The sequence below is a fragment of the Callospermophilus lateralis genome, chromosome 10 (genome assembly GCF_048772815.1).
Source record: "Callospermophilus lateralis isolate mCalLat2 chromosome 10, mCalLat2.hap1, whole genome shotgun sequence".
In the NCBI taxonomy this organism is placed as follows: domain Eukaryota; kingdom Metazoa; phylum Chordata; class Mammalia; order Rodentia; family Sciuridae; genus Callospermophilus; species Callospermophilus lateralis.
The window spans coordinates 56249623-56269246 of NC_135314.1; the positions used below are offsets into that span (position 1 = coordinate 56249623).

Consider the following 19624-nt stretch of genomic DNA (forward strand, 5'->3'; position numbering starts at 1 on the left):
GAAAGAAGAAATAATCAAAATAGCTGGGCATGATGGTGAATGCCTGTAATCCCAGTAATTTGGAGGCCTAGGCAGGAGGTTCACAAGTTTTGAGGCCAACTCTGCAATTTAGTGAAACCCTGTCTCAAAGTAAAAAAAAAAAATAAAAAATTTTAAAGAGCTGGGGATGTAACTTAATGGTAAAGAATCCCTGAATTTAATCCCCAGTTTAAAAAAATATATATTACAAATCAACATATAAGGATGGGGATGTAGCTCAGTAATATAGTGCTTGCCTAGCATGTGCAAGGCCCTGGGTTCAATCCTCAGTATGCAAAAACAAAAAACCAACAACAAAAAAAGAATTTAGCCCCAAGAATGTTTCTCAGGTAGACTAAATTTTGTGTTGTTTTGGATTGGCAACTGAGAGGCAAGAGTCTTATTAAGTCAGGATGCAGAATCCCAAAATGCAGTAAGTGGTGGATCAGTTCTAACTTGTCCTGACTTTATAACATGGGGGTATGTTGAAACTGAGGCAGGTGATTTGGTGATGATTAAAGGGGTCTGATGACCAGTGATGCTTTCTGATGAGGCAAGTTAGCATGAAAGAATTTAGGTATTTACCTATCTTGTTCTGTTTATGTTCCTAAGGTAATTTTCCTAAGGAAAAAAGAGATTTAAGTAAGTACTTGCTAATATATAATATCCATTTAAGGGGCTGGGTGAAATTTAAATTGAAATCTTTATCATTCATAAATTGTTTCAAATTTTATTGACATCATAATTATACATAATAGTGGAATTTTTATGTCAGATTCATATAAGCACATAATTTAATCAATCTCATTTCCCAGTACTTTCACTTTTCCTCCCCTATACCCTCCCTTTATAAGTTTTGTATAGTAGTTATAGCTAATTATGTTATATTTCAAAGTTCCATTTTTGTTGGTTTTCTTTTTTTTAATCAAGATGTAAGCTTATGGACTGGGGTTTTAGTTCAATGGTAGAGCGCTTGCCTAGCATGTGTGAAGCACTGGGTTCAATCCTCAACACCACATAAAAAAATAAATAACTCTATTGTGTCCATCTACATCTAAAAAAGCCACTTAAAAAATTTTTTTTAAGGGCTTGGATTGTAGCTCAGTGGTAGAGCACTTGCCTGGCATTTGTGAGGCACTGGGTTTGAGTCTCAGCACCATATATAATAAATAAAATACAGGGCCATTGACAACTAAAAAAATATTTTAAAAAAATCTTCTTTAAAAGAGGTAAGGTCATTGTGGAATTATATGTGACCAGTTTATTATTTAGGCATGGAGAATGTTAGAATGAGACAACTTTCATGTGACAGACTAACACAAATTCTCTGTGATCACTAGCCTGTTGTAGGTGAAAGAACAAATATTTCTGAGTTGGGGCATTCCCATATTCTGCATAAGCTAACCTGAGCTCATTTAACCTGTTTGAAACCTAGATTTCTTATCTGTTAAGCAGAGATGGAGGTACTATGTGAAGTTATTCTTAAACTATTTCACCAAATAATATACCTTTAGAACAAAACAACTTAAGAATTAATTATTTTTTAAGATTGAATTATTTTGAGTTATGAACTGCCTGGTAGGCTGAAAGAAGTTACCATTCTCTCTTATATAACCATCTTACCAGTTTTTCTTCAGGTTTTTTGTTTTGTTTTGTTTGGTGGAGACTGTAAGATTACATATGATTCAGTTACTTATACAGCATTTTAAAAATGGTGTCTTATCCTGTAAGAGTTATTTAACTCATTAATTGGAATAGGTTTAAGAGCTATTCAAGTATAGAATAAAAATAGATCAAATAACCTATCTCAGTAACTCAGCAACTTTTGAGCATGTGTTATATTCACTGTGAAAGAAATTGAAGAAGCCATTTTGAGTAAAATAAAAGACTGGGATGTCATAGGACTTTAAAGTCTAATGTGGAAACCAAGCTTTGCTATTGAAGAGTATAAAATTGCCTACTGAATTTCAATGTAATTCATTATTTTTTTACTTAATGTATTAGAATATAGTACCTTATCAAGAATGTTGAAACATATACATTAATTATTTATAGTAGAAAACTCAGAATAGAATTAGCCTAACTAAATGCTTAATAGTGATCTTTTTCCTTGTGTAAAGAAAGTTGGGAGATGGACTGACTACCATTCTATACAGAGAGGACTGAAATGGAGGCTCCATCATACTGAAGAACCCAGCCAGGTTCTTCCTGTGTTTATGCTCTCTCCTTTCCGTGCATGCTTCCATCTTCCAGCCCTCTCATGTTCCAAAATAGCCATCGCAGCTATATTCCGGAAAGGAAGAAGGGCAAAAGTATACTCTCAGCTCTGTCTCCCTTCTAAGCTAGCGTCCCAGAGGTCTCACTGAAACTTTTTTCTGCATATGGTTGCTATTCAGTCTCCTGTCCTCACTTAGCTACAGAGGAGGCTGGGAAATGGAGGTCTCTAAGGTGGACACATTATCTCCCCTAAAGAAATCAGGGATTAAGTATGAAGAAAGACAATTTCTGCCAGACTCTGTTCATGGAAAGTCATGAAAAATTGAAGCAAGATTTACATTGTAAAAGCATTTACATTGTAAAAGGGACGGTTCCTCTGGGGTCTCTGTGTGCAGCAATTAGAGGGACTCAGAGAATTGTAGCAGTACAAGGAGGATTTCAAAGAGCAGTGCTGTCCTTTGTCTCATCATCCTGAGGTCCTTCTTAATGCATGGCCAAGGATGTTCTTCCCAGTAGGGGAGGGAAGCTTTTAAAGTCAGGAGGAATAGCAATTTTCATGCAACCATAGGAACAGCAGTTTCAAGGGGAGATGCTCTGGCCAGCTGCCTGGGGCAAGCCACCTAACAGTCATTTTATTTACCAGTTAATAGGTTGACAATCTGCTATCCTCCCTGAAGCACAGGAAAGGAAAAAGCAAAGTTCCTTTAGTACTGTTAGTACTATTAAGTATTGATGCATTCATTCATTGTTGAATGATGAAGACAGAGAAGGAGGAAAACCAAATTTCAGCCATTTCTGACCTCTTAATTTATCATGCAGTTGTGCAATAGCAATATAAATGGCCATTTGACTGTTTTGTGGGGAGGGAATAATTTTTTTATATTAAATTGTTGTCTCCAACTAGATTGTAAAGTTCTTGATACTGGAAACATTTGTGCCTTTCACGTTTTTGTTTCCATCTTTGACTAGCATGTTACATCAGTGATTCTCAGCTGTCTCAGATCCTGCTTACTGTTTATGATCCAGAAATGCTATTTGTAGATGATGTAATTACCTACACATGTAATTTTAAAGAATTTTAAATTTTAAGTTAAAATGCCTTACCTGTAAAGGAGAATTTAAAAGGTAGTAATTTACAACAAAATAATATTTTGATGTGTAAATGCTCTGTGAGTACATAGAAAACAATGGCATATTGATTAGTATGTGTAAAGGCCCTGGAAAAGAGAATTTACCTTTTTGGAAAAAGAGAGAGGCCAGTGTGACTGAAGGTGGAGAGTTGAGGGGGGGCCCCCATGCAGAGAGAACATCTGGCAAAGCCAGGGAGGGACTTGGATTTTATGTTCAGAAGATCACTGTTGTTGCTTGAAGCAGAGGACAGTGTGTTGGGAATCCAGCAGAGAGAGTGACTAACTTTGCATGACAGAGAATGGAAGTGTTCAAAGCAGGATTTTTAAATTGCATCTTAAAGGACAGATTTGAATGGGGATGTGAGAGCTGTAGAAATGGTATATATGATAGCAGTTCTCATATCAGAACCTGTATCCCCTTCACAGTCCTGAGAGGTAATTTGGGGATGATATAATTACCTTCATGTCCAGTCTTTAAAGTGCCCTAACGGTAAATTTAGAAGAACTTAAACAAATATGTGTAGATATTCACTCCTGACTAAAAGCCATGAACTAATTAGATGCTTGTGCCTACCAGTGAGAAAAAAGTTCAGTGTAAAAGAATTAAAATAAAATTCCATTGAATCTTTCCAACATTTTGTATTTAACATTGAAATCATAGCTAAATGGGTATATTTGAATATTTACAGGCTATAGGCAGAGTCATTCACAGTGAAGTGATAGAAGTACAGACTGATACTTGATATGTATATTGCTGATCCAAATGTCATGAGTTTGTGTTATTAATGATCTAATTTTTCAAAATGGTGAACAGCTCTTGATAAAAGCTACAGAAACACAAGGTAAAATCCTCCCAATCATAAAAAATTTAGCACTGGAGATGAAATTTTGGAAATCACGTAGAGGTTAATCTAAACATTATAAAACATCAAGCAAAAATCAACAAGATTAAATTTAAGAGGAATAAATATAGGATCCTCATGGCTTTTCACTAGAATCTACTTACAAGTCATGACTAGGCAGCAGTCAAACAGAAAAAAAAAAAGGCAGGCCCAACTTCAGTTGCTTAAAAAATAAGCATGCTGTCTTGACAGTATATTAGCAGTATGATGTCCTGGCCATGGGTGGTTCAGGCGCATGTACAAAATACTGCTGAGGGTTCAGTTTGGGAGCCAGACTATGGAGGTGTAAAGGAAGTTGAAAGAACCACTGGAAAGAAAAGTTAATGTTACCAAGTCTAGGTTTAAGAAACAACAACCATAAAGGAGGAGTAGTTTTCCAGATAATTTAAAGATTGCGATTTTTGGAAAAAGAGAAAATAAGTTTGTTCTTTGTATCTATAGAAAGTAGATCTGGGACCCTTTCCTAAAAGTTACAAGAAAGTAGATATTGAGCAGTCAACTCATACTTGCTTACCCTTTTTCAGTGATGGTGTAAGTAGAATATGCTGGAGATAGATAGGTGGTCTCTAACGACTTTTCTAGCTCTTGAATGAATGTGAGTAGACTCCAGGATGGCTTACCCCACCAAGCACATGTTTTGGTTTCACAGCCAAACAAGTTCCCAGTTTCTAGTAAGACTCAAGGAAGGTTCCATTGGACCTGTACTAACTAGACATTTGTAGTTACCCAAAAGTAACTGAACTCAATTGGGTTAGGGTTAGGGTTAGGGTTAGAAAGAAAATCCCAACTCTGAAGAGACAATAGAGGGAAATCTGATTTGTAGGTAGCTCACCCTGGTCAAATCATTCTAAAAATAATTCTGCTTTTTTAAAGTTATTAATGTGCCATAAAAGAAGTCTCCTGACTTCTCAGTTTCTCATGCCATAACCCCCACTCTGTAGAAAAAAATCTTCCCTTGGTAATGCTTTCTGAAACAGGGCTCTAGAACAGAGTTTTTCACCCAGGGTTGGTTTATGAAGTCCTTGAAGTATTTCTGAAATATTTTTGTTTGTATACATTTTTCTAAGAGGGGCATTGGCATTCATTAGATTCCCAAAGGGTTATATCTTTTAAGATTAAGAATCAAGTTAAGTGGTCCTTTTCTTAACTAAGGCAAATCTCCCTTTTTTTCCTTTTTATAGTGAATGTCTTTCAGCTGCCCTTAGTTAAATTCTTCTGAGGTATCAAAAGTTGTTTGAGGAGTAGGCTAATTGGAAAACTCCCTTAAGCTCTCTGCTTGGGCCTGTGACCCTTCTGTTATGATCTTAGAATATCCTCTGCTTATATCTGTTAGAGCACTTGTCATGTTATATCAAAAGGCTCTGTTGATGGGACCATCTTCCATTATTGGCTTTGAAGGGTAGGCCTGTGTTATATTAATTTTTGAATTCCCAACATTCAGCATAACACCAGGTATATGATGGATGCTCAAAAGTGTTGAACCATTCACCCATAATTCAACAGACTCTACTTTCCCTCCCACAGCCTGTATATTTCAAGCGCTGATCCTGAGCCAGGTACTATGTTAGGTATCCATGCGGAGGGATTTTTGCCACCCACCCCAAACTGTATAATAGGACTGACCCTACTGTAACAGCTATCCCTCAAGAGGACAATGAGTTTGTTCTTTCTAGTCTTTCTCAAAACCATTTTTATATGTCTCTTTATTTTTCTATTTTTTATTTATTTGGTACTGGGGATAGAATCCAGGGATACTTAACCACTGAGCCACATCCCCAGTCATTTGTTATTTTTATTTTGAGATAGGATATCGCTAAGTTGTTTAGGGCCTCACTAGTTGCTGAGGTTGACTTTGAACTTGCAATCCTCTTGTATCAGCCCCTGGGATTACACGTGTGCACCACTGTGCTGGGCTCATAGTATTTTTTTTAGTTATTTATTTTTTATTCTAATTTGTTATATATGACAGCAGAATGCATTACAATTCATGTTACACATATAGAGCACAATTTTTCATATCTCTGGTTATATACAAAGTATATTTACACCCTTCATGTCTTCATACATGTACTTAGGGTAATGTGTCCATCTCATTCCACCATCTTTTTTACCCTCATGCCCTCTCCTTCTCCTCCCACACCTTTTCCCTATTTAGAGTTCGTCTATTCCTCCCATGCTCCCCGTCCCAACCCCACAATGAATCAACCTCCTTATGTCACAGAAAAAAATTTGGTTTTTTGGGGATTGGCTAACTTCATTTAGCGTTATATTCTCCAGCTCTATCCATTTACCTACAAATGCCATGATTTTATTCTCTTTTAATTCTGAGTAATATTCCATTATGTATATATGCCACATTTTCTTTATTTATCTACTGAAGGGCATCTAGTTGATTCCACAATTTATCTATTGTGAATTGTGTTACTATAAATATTGATGTGGCTGTGTCCCTGTAGTATTCTGTTTTCAAGTCCTTTGGGTATAGACTGAGGAGTGGGATAGCTGGGTCACATGGTGGTTCCATGCTCATAAGTATTTTTAATCCCATGGATTTGTGTTAGATTTGGCCCTATTTTCTTGAGGTACAAGCTACTGACTCCTAATTACAGGCTTTTCTCAGTGGTTGACAGGCAGGATTTGACTACAGGAGTCAAGGAGAATCCAAGTCCAGAGCTCTGAGCCATCTATTCTAAAATTCTTTATACTTGAGGAATATTTGACTGTGGTGGGGGGAGCGAAAGTCATCTTGGTGTGTATTTCAAAAGCCATGTTATAACATATCCACCTGACGACTCTGGTTTAGTAGGTAAGAGCTAAGGATCCAGCATTGATAGTTTTAAATGATTCTACTAATCTAGGACAGGCTTTTTTATGTGGTCATTGAAGTAAAAAAAATTAGTAAGTTGCTCATGCCTACAAATATCTGCACAACCTAAAGGGACTCTGGCTTCCTGACTTCCTAAATTGAGCTTCTGCAGTATGTCGACGGCACTCCCTGTTCCTACTGCATGAAACACTCTTCCCTGCATAATTATGTCGGTTGCTAGTTATCTCCAACAGATCTAAGCTTCATCTAGGCAGGCATTTTTGTCTGTTTTGTGTATTCATCACAAGCTTTAGAACAGTTCCTGGCATGTTGTAAGTAGTTAGTATATATTTAATGAATAACTACTGTTAGTGAGGGTATTCAGATATGTTTTTGGTTAAAATGATTGTTTTACACTGCCCTGGAAACCCATCCTCCTCCTTCCTCATCAGTAGCATTTTCTGCAAGAGATTATTCTAAGTGCCCAAAACAGATGTGTTAAGTGAAAATGTACAACACTGCCAACAGAGGGGCCAGTTAGTTCTTGATGGACTGTACCTTCATTTCAAAACAGGACGTGATATGGTCTGATTTTGGTTTTCCTGGAAGAAATGGACAGGAAAGTACATTGTGGATTGGCTCCTTGGGAGCCCATACCCCCTGTCATCTGGACTCCTATGGTTGCAACTTAGTATTCCAGGTACAAGGAAGGTAATGCACAAGGGTTCGTATGTGTGCATGCGTGTGTGTGTGTGTGTGTGTGTGTGTGTGTGTGTGTGTTCACGTGCACACGCAAGCAGGGACAGAGGAATGTGTACTGAGTGTGCAGGAGGACCCCAAGCCTTACTCCCAGCCTATCCTGTTAGCCTGCCCTAAGCCAGAACAGCCCTCTTTGCCTCTGGTTCTGTTTCCTTTTTTGTGAACTGAGGGTAACAGGTGAAATGGTGGTTTCCAAGCCTCTCAGCCATGATCAGGATTGTCTTCAGAACTCCCATTTCAGCTGGGCTCCGCTAGTTTTTTATATTATATTAGAGTATATAGGTTTATGTTTTCCAAACTTTTCTTTAAAAGCAGGAGCACCCTTTCTTCAGCTCTGAGTAAATAAGAGTAGAGCAGTTAGTTGAAAGGAGGAGTACTTCAACTGTTGCCCTCAAGCCCAAGGGGATACCAAGGAGTCTGGATCAAATCCTTTTTATGGTACTTTTCAACTGTAAATTTTAGTTTGGGCCTACCTGTAGACACAGCGCTATAAAGTACTACCTTAGATCAGTTTTTATCTCCATCTGTGGACCCATAAAATATAAGGGCCAAGACCACGGTACTTTTGATAGCCCTAGATTTCTGGAGCTCCGTGAGAATGTAAGGTTTCTGCTGCCTAGAGGATGTATTCAGATGTCCTCTGTGCAGCCTTATTTTCCCCTAATTAATGATGCCCCAGTCTTCTCTTCTGGCCTTCTGGTCCTTTGTTGGCAGCACTAGGGAAAACAGAAATGGCTATGTGCAAGTTCTCAGAATCATTAGACATGAAATGATTAGGAGCAGATCCAAGAGAACATCACATGTGAGGGAGGGTTCACAGAACTAGAGTGGTCTGAGAGAGTCCACTATTGGACCCATCAAGTCTCTGTAGAGGGCTTAGAATGTCTGGGCCTCACTGCTGCAGTCTGTAGATGCAACAGTAAATCAAGTGTGCATGGTCTCTGCCTTTGTGGAGTTCAGTCTGAAATCTGCTAAGAGAAGATCTTGTTTTAAGCAGTTACTTCTCATGTGTTCTGAATTGGGAAATAAGCCAAAGAAATTCCAGTTGGAAAAACATTACCAAAAAGTGCTCAAGTCCTTTCTATAATATGAAGTTAATAAACTTTACTGTAACTTTGTAATAGAGCATATATTCTGTCTTCATATGGCTCTGGAGAAATAAAATAGCTTTAGTAAGTGTCCATTAAGGTTCCACGTGTTACAGTAAGTACAGAAGTAAGGTATCTCTCTACCCTAGGAGGGCTTACAGCTGGAGTGCAGGCAGGCCCACAGATAGCTGGGATAGAAGGCAGACTGTACATGCCCTTGAGGAAAAATTCACAGAGCTCTGGATGAAAAGAAAAGGTAATGTTCCCATTGAAAGATCAAAGATGATTTCATGGAGGAGCTGCTGGGTGTGGAGGGCTTTAAAGGGTGTTTGAGTGCTCAAATGACAGATGAGAGGAGCTCTCGAAAGCATGGGATGTAGCATAGCAAACCTTGTAAAAATCCAGTGTTAAGTTTTGCACCAGGAACAGCGGGATTGGGCAGGAAAGGCAGGCTGGAGCATGAAGGTCTTAACTCCCAGACAAAAGCTACTTAATGCTCTGTTCCTTCGGCATGCAGAACCATGAGAGTTTTTTTGAGAAGGGGATGATGTGATGGTCAGCTAGAAGGACACACAGATTTAACATTTGAAGCAGATTGGATGGGTTGGCTCTTCCTTTGTGAAATACTGACCTGGTGCAGTGGGAGGAGCCAAGATCTGGAGAAGCCAGATCTGCAACCCTAGTTCCTGTCCCCAGTAACATGAGGCTGCTCAGTGGCATTGAGCAGGCACTGGGTTTCTCTGCCACTGTTTTGAAAATGAAATTAGACCTACGATCTCTTCAGAGCCCTTCCAGCTCTAGCATTCTAAACATATTAAATACTGAAAATTTGTTCTAAACTAGCCATAGATACAGTGGAGTGGAGCAGCTTTATTACCTCAAAGCTTTGAGATGAGGCCATCAGCTTTTGAACTTCAGTGACCGTTAGCTGATGGCTTTGTAAATTGATAAGCTGCCTTTAGTTCCAAACTGAATTTCTGCAAAACAATGTATTTTATTTACTATTTCTGTAAAACCTTCAAATTTCTAAACTAAAAATGACTTGAATATGTATTTTTATTTTTTTAGTTGTAGATGGATACAATAACTTTATATATTTTTTATGGGGTTCTGAGAATCGAACCCAGTGCCTCACACGTACTAGGCAATCTCTTTACCACTGAGCCACACCCCCAGCCCTTTAATATATAATTTTTAATTTGAAAATAGTAGTCATTGTTTCCCTGTTCAGAAAGGACTTGGTAACCCCAGGGGTAACTGCCAGGGGTCACAGAAGGGCTTTAGGACTTCTTTTCTCAGAAGTAGGGTTTGTTTTTTGTTTTTTTTCTTTGCTTCCTATCTGTGGCTTCCTGTCTGCATCTCTTTTGTTCTCACACTTCTCCCCCTTTGGCCTCTGATGTCCTCCCTCTATTGGATGTGTCAAGTGTGTTGTGAATTAAGATTTGTTATCTCCTTTTTTCAAAAAAGTCTAAATGAATCAAACATTTTACAGTTTTCTCTATTTGAAATTTCCTATAGCATACCACTTTTTACTAATGTGACTTTTATTTGTACATTTCTCTTCCTTAATGGATTAACTTAACAAATGCTTAAGACATTCAGAGAGGGAGGAGTCTGGAAACAATTTGGTGGATAGAATTATGGGCATTTAGTTTGCATATGGTATGAATATAGATATGAAAGGGTGAGGGTTATTTTGAGTAGCTCCAGAATCAAGAATCAAGATGATGTATGAGGAGGCACACTTTGATTGGAGATATGAAAAAATGATCTTACAAACTATGTCCTGTCCCAGCATAAAAGGGGCTGCCTCAGCAGGTCAGGAAGTCCAATAGTAGTGAGGAACCTATACCAGGTGTCTGTAGAGCATTGAATGAGAGACAGCCAGGTGCCTGTGTTCCTCCAGGGATTGATTGTAAATGGGTAAACTTGAGCATTTAGTTGCTGCCTTCTTACATGTTTTGTCTCAAGTTCACAGTCCTAACTTATATCTTATTTTTTCAATCAGGAAAAGATGGCATCTCTTTCCTCCTGAAGATACGCCTTTCCTTTATCCAACTAGAATCCCTTATGAAGAATCTAGTGTGTTCAGTAAAATCAATGTTGTCAATCCTGATTTAAAGCGTTTTCCTCAGTTCCAGAAAGCTCGAAGACATACGGTCACGCTGAGCCCAGGACAGGTAATGGGGCTTTAAAACATTATGAGCCATCAGTGGACACCACAGCTGTAACTCTCTGAAATCCTTATTTCATGTTTCTCCCTCAGTAAAAATGAGAATGGTTTCCTTTGTGCTGTTGGCATAGCTTCCCCAACTCTGGGGCTCCTGCACCTGCGTCTCTGCTTCACAAACCCCTGGAAAGGAGATGGGAGAGGGAACACAGCGCCTTCTATTGGTGAAGAGGGAAATAGACTTTGGAAAAAGATGAGCTCACAAAGCCATTTCCATTCAGGTTAAGAGAGTTTCAAGGCATGGGTACCTAAGCATCTCTGCAGTATTTATTCACAATGACTATTCAGGGATGGGGTTGTAGCTCAGTGGCAGAGTGTTTGCCTCCTATGCGTGAGGCACTGGGTTTGATCCTCAGCACCACATAAAACAAAGATATTGTTTCCATCTACAACTAAAAATAAATTTTAAAAAATATCTGTTCAAGTACAATAATACTGAACCTATGTACATAAACTAGGTTGGAATATATCCAGGTTGTGGGCAACACATACAGACAGAATTAAGAGGTTTATTTCTGGGCAAGAATGTTGACTATTTCTGAACTATTTCTAAAGGCATTATACTTAGTGCTGCTACTCAGTGGGGAAAACTTCTTAACCACATTGGCATTGCTATCCAATATTTTGTTAGCAATGTTAAAACTTTTTCATAATCTTTTTTTAAATTTTTCTATTTTTATAAATTTATAAAATTTATCTTAAGTTTTGCATCATAATTATACATCATAGTGGAATTCGTTGTTATATATTTGTATATACACACAATGTAACAATATAATTTGGTCAGTTTCATTCCCCAGTTTCTCTCCTTCTTCTTCCCTCCTCCCTCTTCTGGTTCTCTTCCTCTATTCTGCTGGTTCCCTTTCTATTTTCACAAGATTCCTCTTCCCATCTTTTTTTTTTTTAAATCTTTTTCCCTCTAGTTTCTACATATGTTTTATATCACCCTTGACTTTCTGAGTCTGACTTATTTGACTGAACACAATATTCTCAAGTTCCATTCATTTTCCTGAAAATGACATTATTTCATTCTTTTTTTATGGAAGACTAAAACTCCATTGTGTATATATACCACATTTCCTTTATCTGTTCATCTTTGATGGACACCTAGGTTGGTTCCAGTATTTAGTTGTTGTGAACTGTGCTTCTATAAAACATGAGTATCCATATGTGAGTAGAGTCTGATCACTAATTTTTTAGGATAAATCCCAAGGAGTGGTATAGCTGGGTCATATTCCTAGTGTTCCATTCCTAGTGTTTTGAGGAACCTCCATACTGATTTCCATGGTGGCTGTACTAATTTATAGTCCTACCAACAGTGGCAAGTAGTCCTTTTCCCCCATATCCTCTCCAATATTTATTATTATTTGTATTCTTTTTAAAATATTTTTTAGTTGTCAATGAACCTTTATTTTATTTATTCACTTATGTGTGGTGCTGAGATCTTTTTTCCCAAAAAAATATCTGTTTAGTTCATTTGCCCGTTTTTTGATTGGGGTTTTTGTTTTGATTTGATTTGGTTTCATTTGGCTTTTGGTGGTGGTAAGTTTTTTGAGTTCTTTATATATTATGGATATTAATCCTTTGTCAGAAGAGTAGCCAGGAAAATTTCTTTTCTCTCATTCTTTAGGTTCTCTCTTCATACTCTAAATTGTTTCCTATGCTGTGTAGAAGCTTTTTAATTTGCTGCTATCCGATTATTGGTATTATTTCCTGAGCTTTAGAAATCCCATGCAGAAAGTTGTTGCTTGTGCCTAAATGTTAGAGTGTTGATCCTACATTTTCATATAAGAGTTAGGAAAATTTTGGTCTAATTCCTAGGTCTTTGATCCATTTTGAGTGAATCTTTGCGCAGCATGAGATAAGAATGTAGTCTCATTCTTCTACATTATGGATTTCCAGTTTTCCCAGTACCATTTGTTTAAAAGGCTCTCTTTTCTCCAATATATGCTTTAGGCACCTTTGTCAAGGATCAATATCTGTATGGGTTTATCTCTATGACTTCTATTCTGTTCCATTTGTCCATGTTTCTGTTTTTATGCCAGTACCATACAGCTTCTGTTACTATAGCTTTCTAATATAATTTGAAGTCAGATATTGTGATGCCTGTAGCATTGCTCTTTTTGCTTAAAATTGCTTTCACTTTTCTGGATATTTTATTCTTCCAAATGAATTTTAAGACTTTTTTTCCTTAGTTCTGTGAAGAATGTCATTAGTATTTTGGTAGGAATTACATTTGATCTGTATATCGCTTTGGACAGTATGGGTATTTTAACAATATTAATTCTGCCTATTCATGAACATGGGTGGTCTTTCATCTTCTTCAATTTCTTTCTTCATTGTTCTATCATTTTCATTACAGAGATCTTTCACCCCTTAGATTTATTCCTGGTGTTTTTTTGTTTGTTCATTTTGTTTTTTGGTTATGGGGATGGGGGGCAAGGAGGTAAGTGGTATTGTGATTAGGATTGTTCTCCTGATTTTTTTTCCCAGAAAATTCATTATTGGTGTATAGGAAAGCTATTGATTTTTGTATGTTGATTTTGTATCCTGCTACTTTGCTGATTTTTAAAATTAGTTCTAGCAGTCTTCTCATGAAGCTTTTTGGATCTTCTAAGTATAGGATCATATTATCTCCAAACAGTGATAATTTGACGTCTTTCTTTCCTATTTGTATCCCTTTTATTTCTTTCTCTTGCCTAATTATTCTGGCTAGAATTTCAAGTGCTAAATTAAATAGGAATGGTGAGAGTGAATATCCTTGTCTTGTTCTGAATTTTAGAGGAATACTTTCAGTTTTTCTGCATTCAGTATTATGTTGGCTTTGGGTTTATTGTACATAGACTTTATGATGTCAAAGTCAGTTCCTTCTATGCCTAGGGGTTCTTCATTGCTTTTATCATGCACAGGTGCTGAATTTTGTCAAAGGTTTTCTCTGCACCTGCTGAAATGACTAAATGATTTTTTTTTGTCCTTAATTCTATTTGTGTGGTGAATTACACTTATTGATTTATATATATTGAACCATGCTTTCATCCCTGGGATGAAACCAATTTGGTCTTTATGTATGATCTCCTTAATATATTAATGAATATAATTTGTTAATATTTTACTAAGGATTTTTGCATCTGTGTCCAGCAGGGATACTGATCTACAGTTTTCTTTCCTTGATGTGTCCTTATCTGGTTTTGGTGTCAGGAAAATACTGACTTAATAGAATGAATTTGGAAGTGTTCTGCTACTTTCTATTTAATGTAATAATTTGAAGAACATTGGTATTAGTTCTTATTTCAAGGTCTGGTAGAATTCAGCTGAGGTGATCTTAGGCTTTTCTTTGTTTGGAGACTTTATTTAACTACTTCCATCTCATTGCTCGTTACTGGTGTGTTCAGGTTTCTATATCCACTTGGTTCAATTTGGACAGGTCATATATGTCTAGAAATGTATCCACTTATTTTATATTTTCCAACTTATTGTAATGTAAGTTTTCAAAATAGCCCCTAGTGATCCTATAGATTTCTGTGATATCTTTTATGTTATTTTCTTTTTCACCTCTAATTTTATTAATTTGGTGGTTTTTTGTTGTTTGTTTGTGTTGGTTAGTTTGGCTAAGAGATTATCAATCTCATTTATCTTTTCAAAGAACAAACTGTTTTGTTGATTAATTGTAATTTTAATGCTCTATTTCATTGATTTGGGCTCTGGTCTTATTTCTTTCCTCCTACTGGTTTTGGAATTGGTTTGTTGTTTTTCTAGGACATCAAGATGCATCCTTAGGTTGTCAGTTTGGGATCTTTCTGATTTCTTTATGTAGGCACTCCTAGATGTAAACTTTCCTTTTAGAATCACCTTCAAGGCTGGGGATATAACTTAGTTGGTAGAGTGCTTGCCTTGCATGCACAAGGCCCTGGGTTCAATCCCCAGCACCACACCAAAAAATAAAAAGAAAAGAAAGAATCACCTGCAAAGTTTCCCAGAGATTGTAATATGTTGTGTCTGTAGTCTCACTTGATTCTAAGAATTTTAAAATTCTGATTTCTTTTGTCATCATTCATAAAGTATATTTTTCAATCTCCCTGTGTTTGTATAATTTCTGTAGTCTTTCTTGATGTTGATTTCTAATTTCATTCCATTATTATCTGATAAGATACAAGGAATTATATTGATTTTTTTTCATATTTGCTAAAGTTTGTTGGTGCCTAAAATATGGTCTATTTTGCAGAATTTTCCATGGGCAATTGAGAATAAAATGATTTTGACATCTGTTCTCTAGATGTCTGTTAAGAGGTTTTCATAATCTCTTATGGATGCTTTATTCCCTTGATTATTCCCCTCCCCTGTCTGTCTTCCTTCCATCACTCCCTTCTAACTGGCCCTCTTCCTGTTTCTTTCTCAATCAGGTACTGCCAACTCATATAATTTGACTTGAAAAGTTTCCTCCAGCCTTAGCACTCATTCCCTACTGACATCTTTCCCCTCAGCCTCTGACAACCACTAATTTATTTTCTGTCTGCATAGGTTTGCTGTGACTGTAGGTATTTCACATAAGTGAGACCAGACATATATGACCTTTTATGTATGTTTCTTTTGAGTATCATCTATGTTATAATATGTTAACATCACTTTATTCTTCTTTAAGATTGAATAATATTCTGTTGGATAGATTCATATCACATGTCTTCATTCATTCATTAGTTGATGGACATTGGGTTATTTCCACTTTTTATGATAATTCTACTTTGAACATTGGTGTACAGATTTTTGTATGAACATACATTTTCATTTTTCCTGGGTTAGATACCTAAGAGTATAATTTGTAGATCATATGGTAATATTATGTTTAACTTTTTGAAGAATTACCAACCTGTTTACTATAGAGGGTCTACAGTTTTACATTCCCCCCCCCAATAATCTATGAGTGAAGAATTTTTTCACTTCTTCCCCCACCCTTGATATATTTTTTTTTAATTATTATAATTCCTATAGCCATTCTAGTGGGTATGAGATAGTTGCCAATTCATTTTTTCTTCCATCTTTAATAGCCAAGTTTGAATGACTGGTTTTGTCCATTGTATCATATTTCCTTACATGCTGCCTGTTCTTTGGTTAACCATGTACAAGTTCTCTCTCACCACTTACTGAAACTGTATTTTATGATAAGACATTCACGTCTGTGTTAGTCAGCTCTCATTCACTGTGACAAAATACTGAGAAAATAAACTTAATAAAGGAAAACATTTGTTTTGGCTCATGGTTTCAGAGGTTTCAGTCCATGGTCACTTGGCTCTGTTGCTTTGGACCTGTGGTGGCACAGCACATCGTGGTAGAAGTGCATAGCTCAAGTAGATACTGCTATTATGGTGGTGGGGTTGCAAAAGATAGAGACAGAATAGGGCTTGGGCCCCCATATCACTTTCAATTGCACACCCCCAGTGACCTAACTTCTTTCCACTGTGTCCCACCTCTTCAAAGGCCTACCACCTTCCAGTGGCACCACAGACTCTCAACACATGAGCCTTTTGGGGACACTTCAAACTATATGAACCTCTTTTATTAGGGGCGTGGGGAGCTCTGGAGATTTAACCCAGAGGTACTTTACCACTGAGCTACATCCCCAGCCCTTTTTGTTTTTTAATTTTGAGACACAGTGTCACTGAGTTGCTTAGGGCCTTGCTAATTTGCTGAAGCTGACCTTGAACTTGCGATCCTGTCTTAGCCTCCTAAACCACTGGGATTACAGGCATGTGCCACCATACCTAGCCCATATCCACCTCTTAGTAACTAAATCCAATGATCTTTTTAATGCCCAGTTCTAAAAGGAACTCTTCCCATCTCCAAGCCCTGCCTCATTAGAGCAAATACCACTGGTTTCCTAAATTCAGAAGCTTCAGATCATCTCCATTTGTCGTTCTCAGCCTTCAGTAGGCAGTCTCGTACTAAGTTTGAGCAGTTACCATTCTTCTTGACTTTGCACGTTGCTTTTGTCTAGTAAAACTTTCTGTTTAGATCTTTGAGTTTTTGGACCATCACAAGAATCTCCTGTCCTTTTCAGACTTGCTCTTAATGTTACTCTTTTAGAACTCCTACTTAGAACTTCTCAGTGTCTCCAAAGCTACAGGATGAAATCCCCATTCTTTATTCTGGATTCAGGGTCCACCAAAGGCTCTCACGTGGTTTTTCCAACTTCTCTCCCGTCACTCCTGCTGCAGCCATAAGTCTGACATACTCAACAGTCCACCTCTTCTGCCAGTGTCGCTTCTTCCTGGCATGTGCTCATTCTCTTCTCTAATTTCTCTCTGTGCCCTGGTTCAAATCACACTTTCTCCATTCCCTAGTTGCATCCTGCTTCTCCCACTTTTGAAGTTCACAAGCCCCGAATGTCCTCTCACTTACTCGGGCCATCTTCTTACACGTGTCTTCTCCTGGGCTCGATTTGGGACTATAAAAAGACAGAAACTGTGTCCTTCACTTTTGCCTGTGCCTTTCCTCAGAATGCATTCAACTGTTCTGCAAGGAAAACCTTGAATCTCAGAAGCCTTAAAAGGTGGGCAGAGGAGGCTCAGGAGAAGGAGAGTAGAGAAACTGGCAGAAGCCTAGGTGCAACACATTAACTTAACGAAGAAAGGAATAAAAGGAAAAAAGACTGGTATTTTTTTTCTTCTTTCCCTTTTCTTTATGAATTCATTTGGCTTTTCCCCACCCCCTCTAGCAGCCTCAATCGGGGTCTGATTCTAACTTAATAATGAAACGTCCAGTTCTTGTGCTAACTGTTTTTTGTTTGGTTTTCAGGTTCTGTTTGTCCCCAGACACTGGTGGCATTACGTCGAGTCCATTGATCCTGTCACTGTCAGTATAAACTCATGGATTGAACTGGTACTTTCTTTTGTTGTTGTTGTCGTCCTTATAAAAATGCACAAAGTCCCTGCTTTTGATATATAAAGCCTGTCTATAAAATTTGGCAATTAATTTATTTAACTGACACTCTGATTTAATTTGATATGCTATGATTCTGTCTTCTGTTGATGGATATTTACATTGGAAGTAGAATTCTTAGAGGTGCTCCACTCTCCTTCTTCAAAGGACCCACGTGATGGGCACTGTTGTTGACATGCAGAGCCCTCTGCCGTCACCAGTGTTGTTAGGATTGTGTTGGAACTGGAGAGATCTGCTGTATGTGGTCAATGGAGGCAGTCCCATCCCACACCGTCTGTTCTGGAAGTATCTGCTTCTGGATTCAGGGCCCTCACTTCTAGTTATAGAATTCTTAGTCTCAACTTATATATTTTTTCAAAGCAGAGTCTTTCAGTACTCGGTTTTTATCATTGATTTCTGCCAGAAGCCTTTTCTCACCAATATGGTATCCTGAATCCTGGTTGCCTGCTCTGTTTGACAACTACAATAGCTGCTTGTTATGTTCATGTCTGTCCCCTTAACTCGAGGCCTTAATTGCTTCTGTGCCCTCTTTAATCCCAGGGCCTCATTGCATCTCTGATCTCCTTAACCCAAATCCTTGATTGCATCTCTCTACTCTCTTTGTAGCTTCCTCCTCCCCCACAGTCAGTGTTCACTCTCCTTTGGTAACAGGAAGGACTCTGGAACATAAAAACATATCAGTAAAGAAACTAGAGGTTTGGGGCTTGCAAGAAGAATAGATTCAGGGTTCATGTAGCAGGTATCTTCAAATACTTGAAAAAGAAAATGTACCGTTTCAGCAACAATGGATAGGACTATACGCAGTAAGGAGTACTGCACAGGAAGCTGTTCCATATAGACGAAGGTGGGGGGAGTGGTATAAACTTTGGAGTGTAGGTGAAAATTGTGGCAGGAGGTGAGTAGACACAGGAATCTGCTTGAAGCTTGCTGAACTGGAGTTGGAGTAGATTTGCAGTGCCGTCCTTAGAGCCCACCTCTGCTGCCAGTGCCAACGTCACATCTCCAATAGCCCTAAAGAAAGCTCCTCTGTTGTTCAACAGTGGAGCTGTCGTCTGCCTGCGTATAGTCATATATATATGTGTGTGTGTGTGTGTGTGTGTGTGTAAATAATATTTTATTAGTTGTTCTGGACATTTATTTATTTATTTATATGCGGTGCAGAGGATCGAACCCAGAGCCTCACACATGCCAGGCAACTGCTCTACCACTGAGCCACAACCCCAGCCCCAAATAATATATTTTTAAGATGTTCCATTTACATTAAAATCCCAATACTGATATTACTATTAAGCATAAAACTTGTAAGTAGAATTGGAAATCTCATTGAAATTCTTTTCATCATTAGATTATAGCCCATGAAAGGGAGGAGAGTACAAAGGGTTTTGTTCAAAAGTTTCAATGTAGCCAGGCGCAGTGGCACATGCCTGTAATCCCAGTGATTCGGGAGGCTGAGGCAGGAACATCGCAAATTCAAAACCAGCCTCAACAAAAGCATGGTGCTAAGCAACTCAGTGAGACCCTGCCTCTAAATAAAGGGTTGA

The 19624-nt window shown here is 37.9% G+C and overlaps 1 protein-coding gene across 3 annotated transcripts in view; it reads left to right on the forward strand.

The window, feature by feature from the left end:
* The window catches only part of Hspbap1 (HSPB1 associated protein 1), a 62592-nt gene that overhangs the window by 35799 nt on the left and 7169 nt on the right, over positions 1-19624 (forward strand). For 2 of the 3 annotated variants that reach the window (XM_076867712.2, XM_076867713.2), the window contains exons 4-6: positions 7648-7784; positions 10929-11100; positions 17940-18023. In XM_076867712.2, the coding sequence (XP_076723827.2) occupies positions 7648-7784; positions 10929-11100; positions 17940-18023 (393 nt within the window). The remainder of the gene's footprint in view (positions 1-7647; positions 7785-10928; positions 11101-17939; positions 18024-19624) is intronic. The other variant, XM_076867714.2, reaches the window with a different exon arrangement.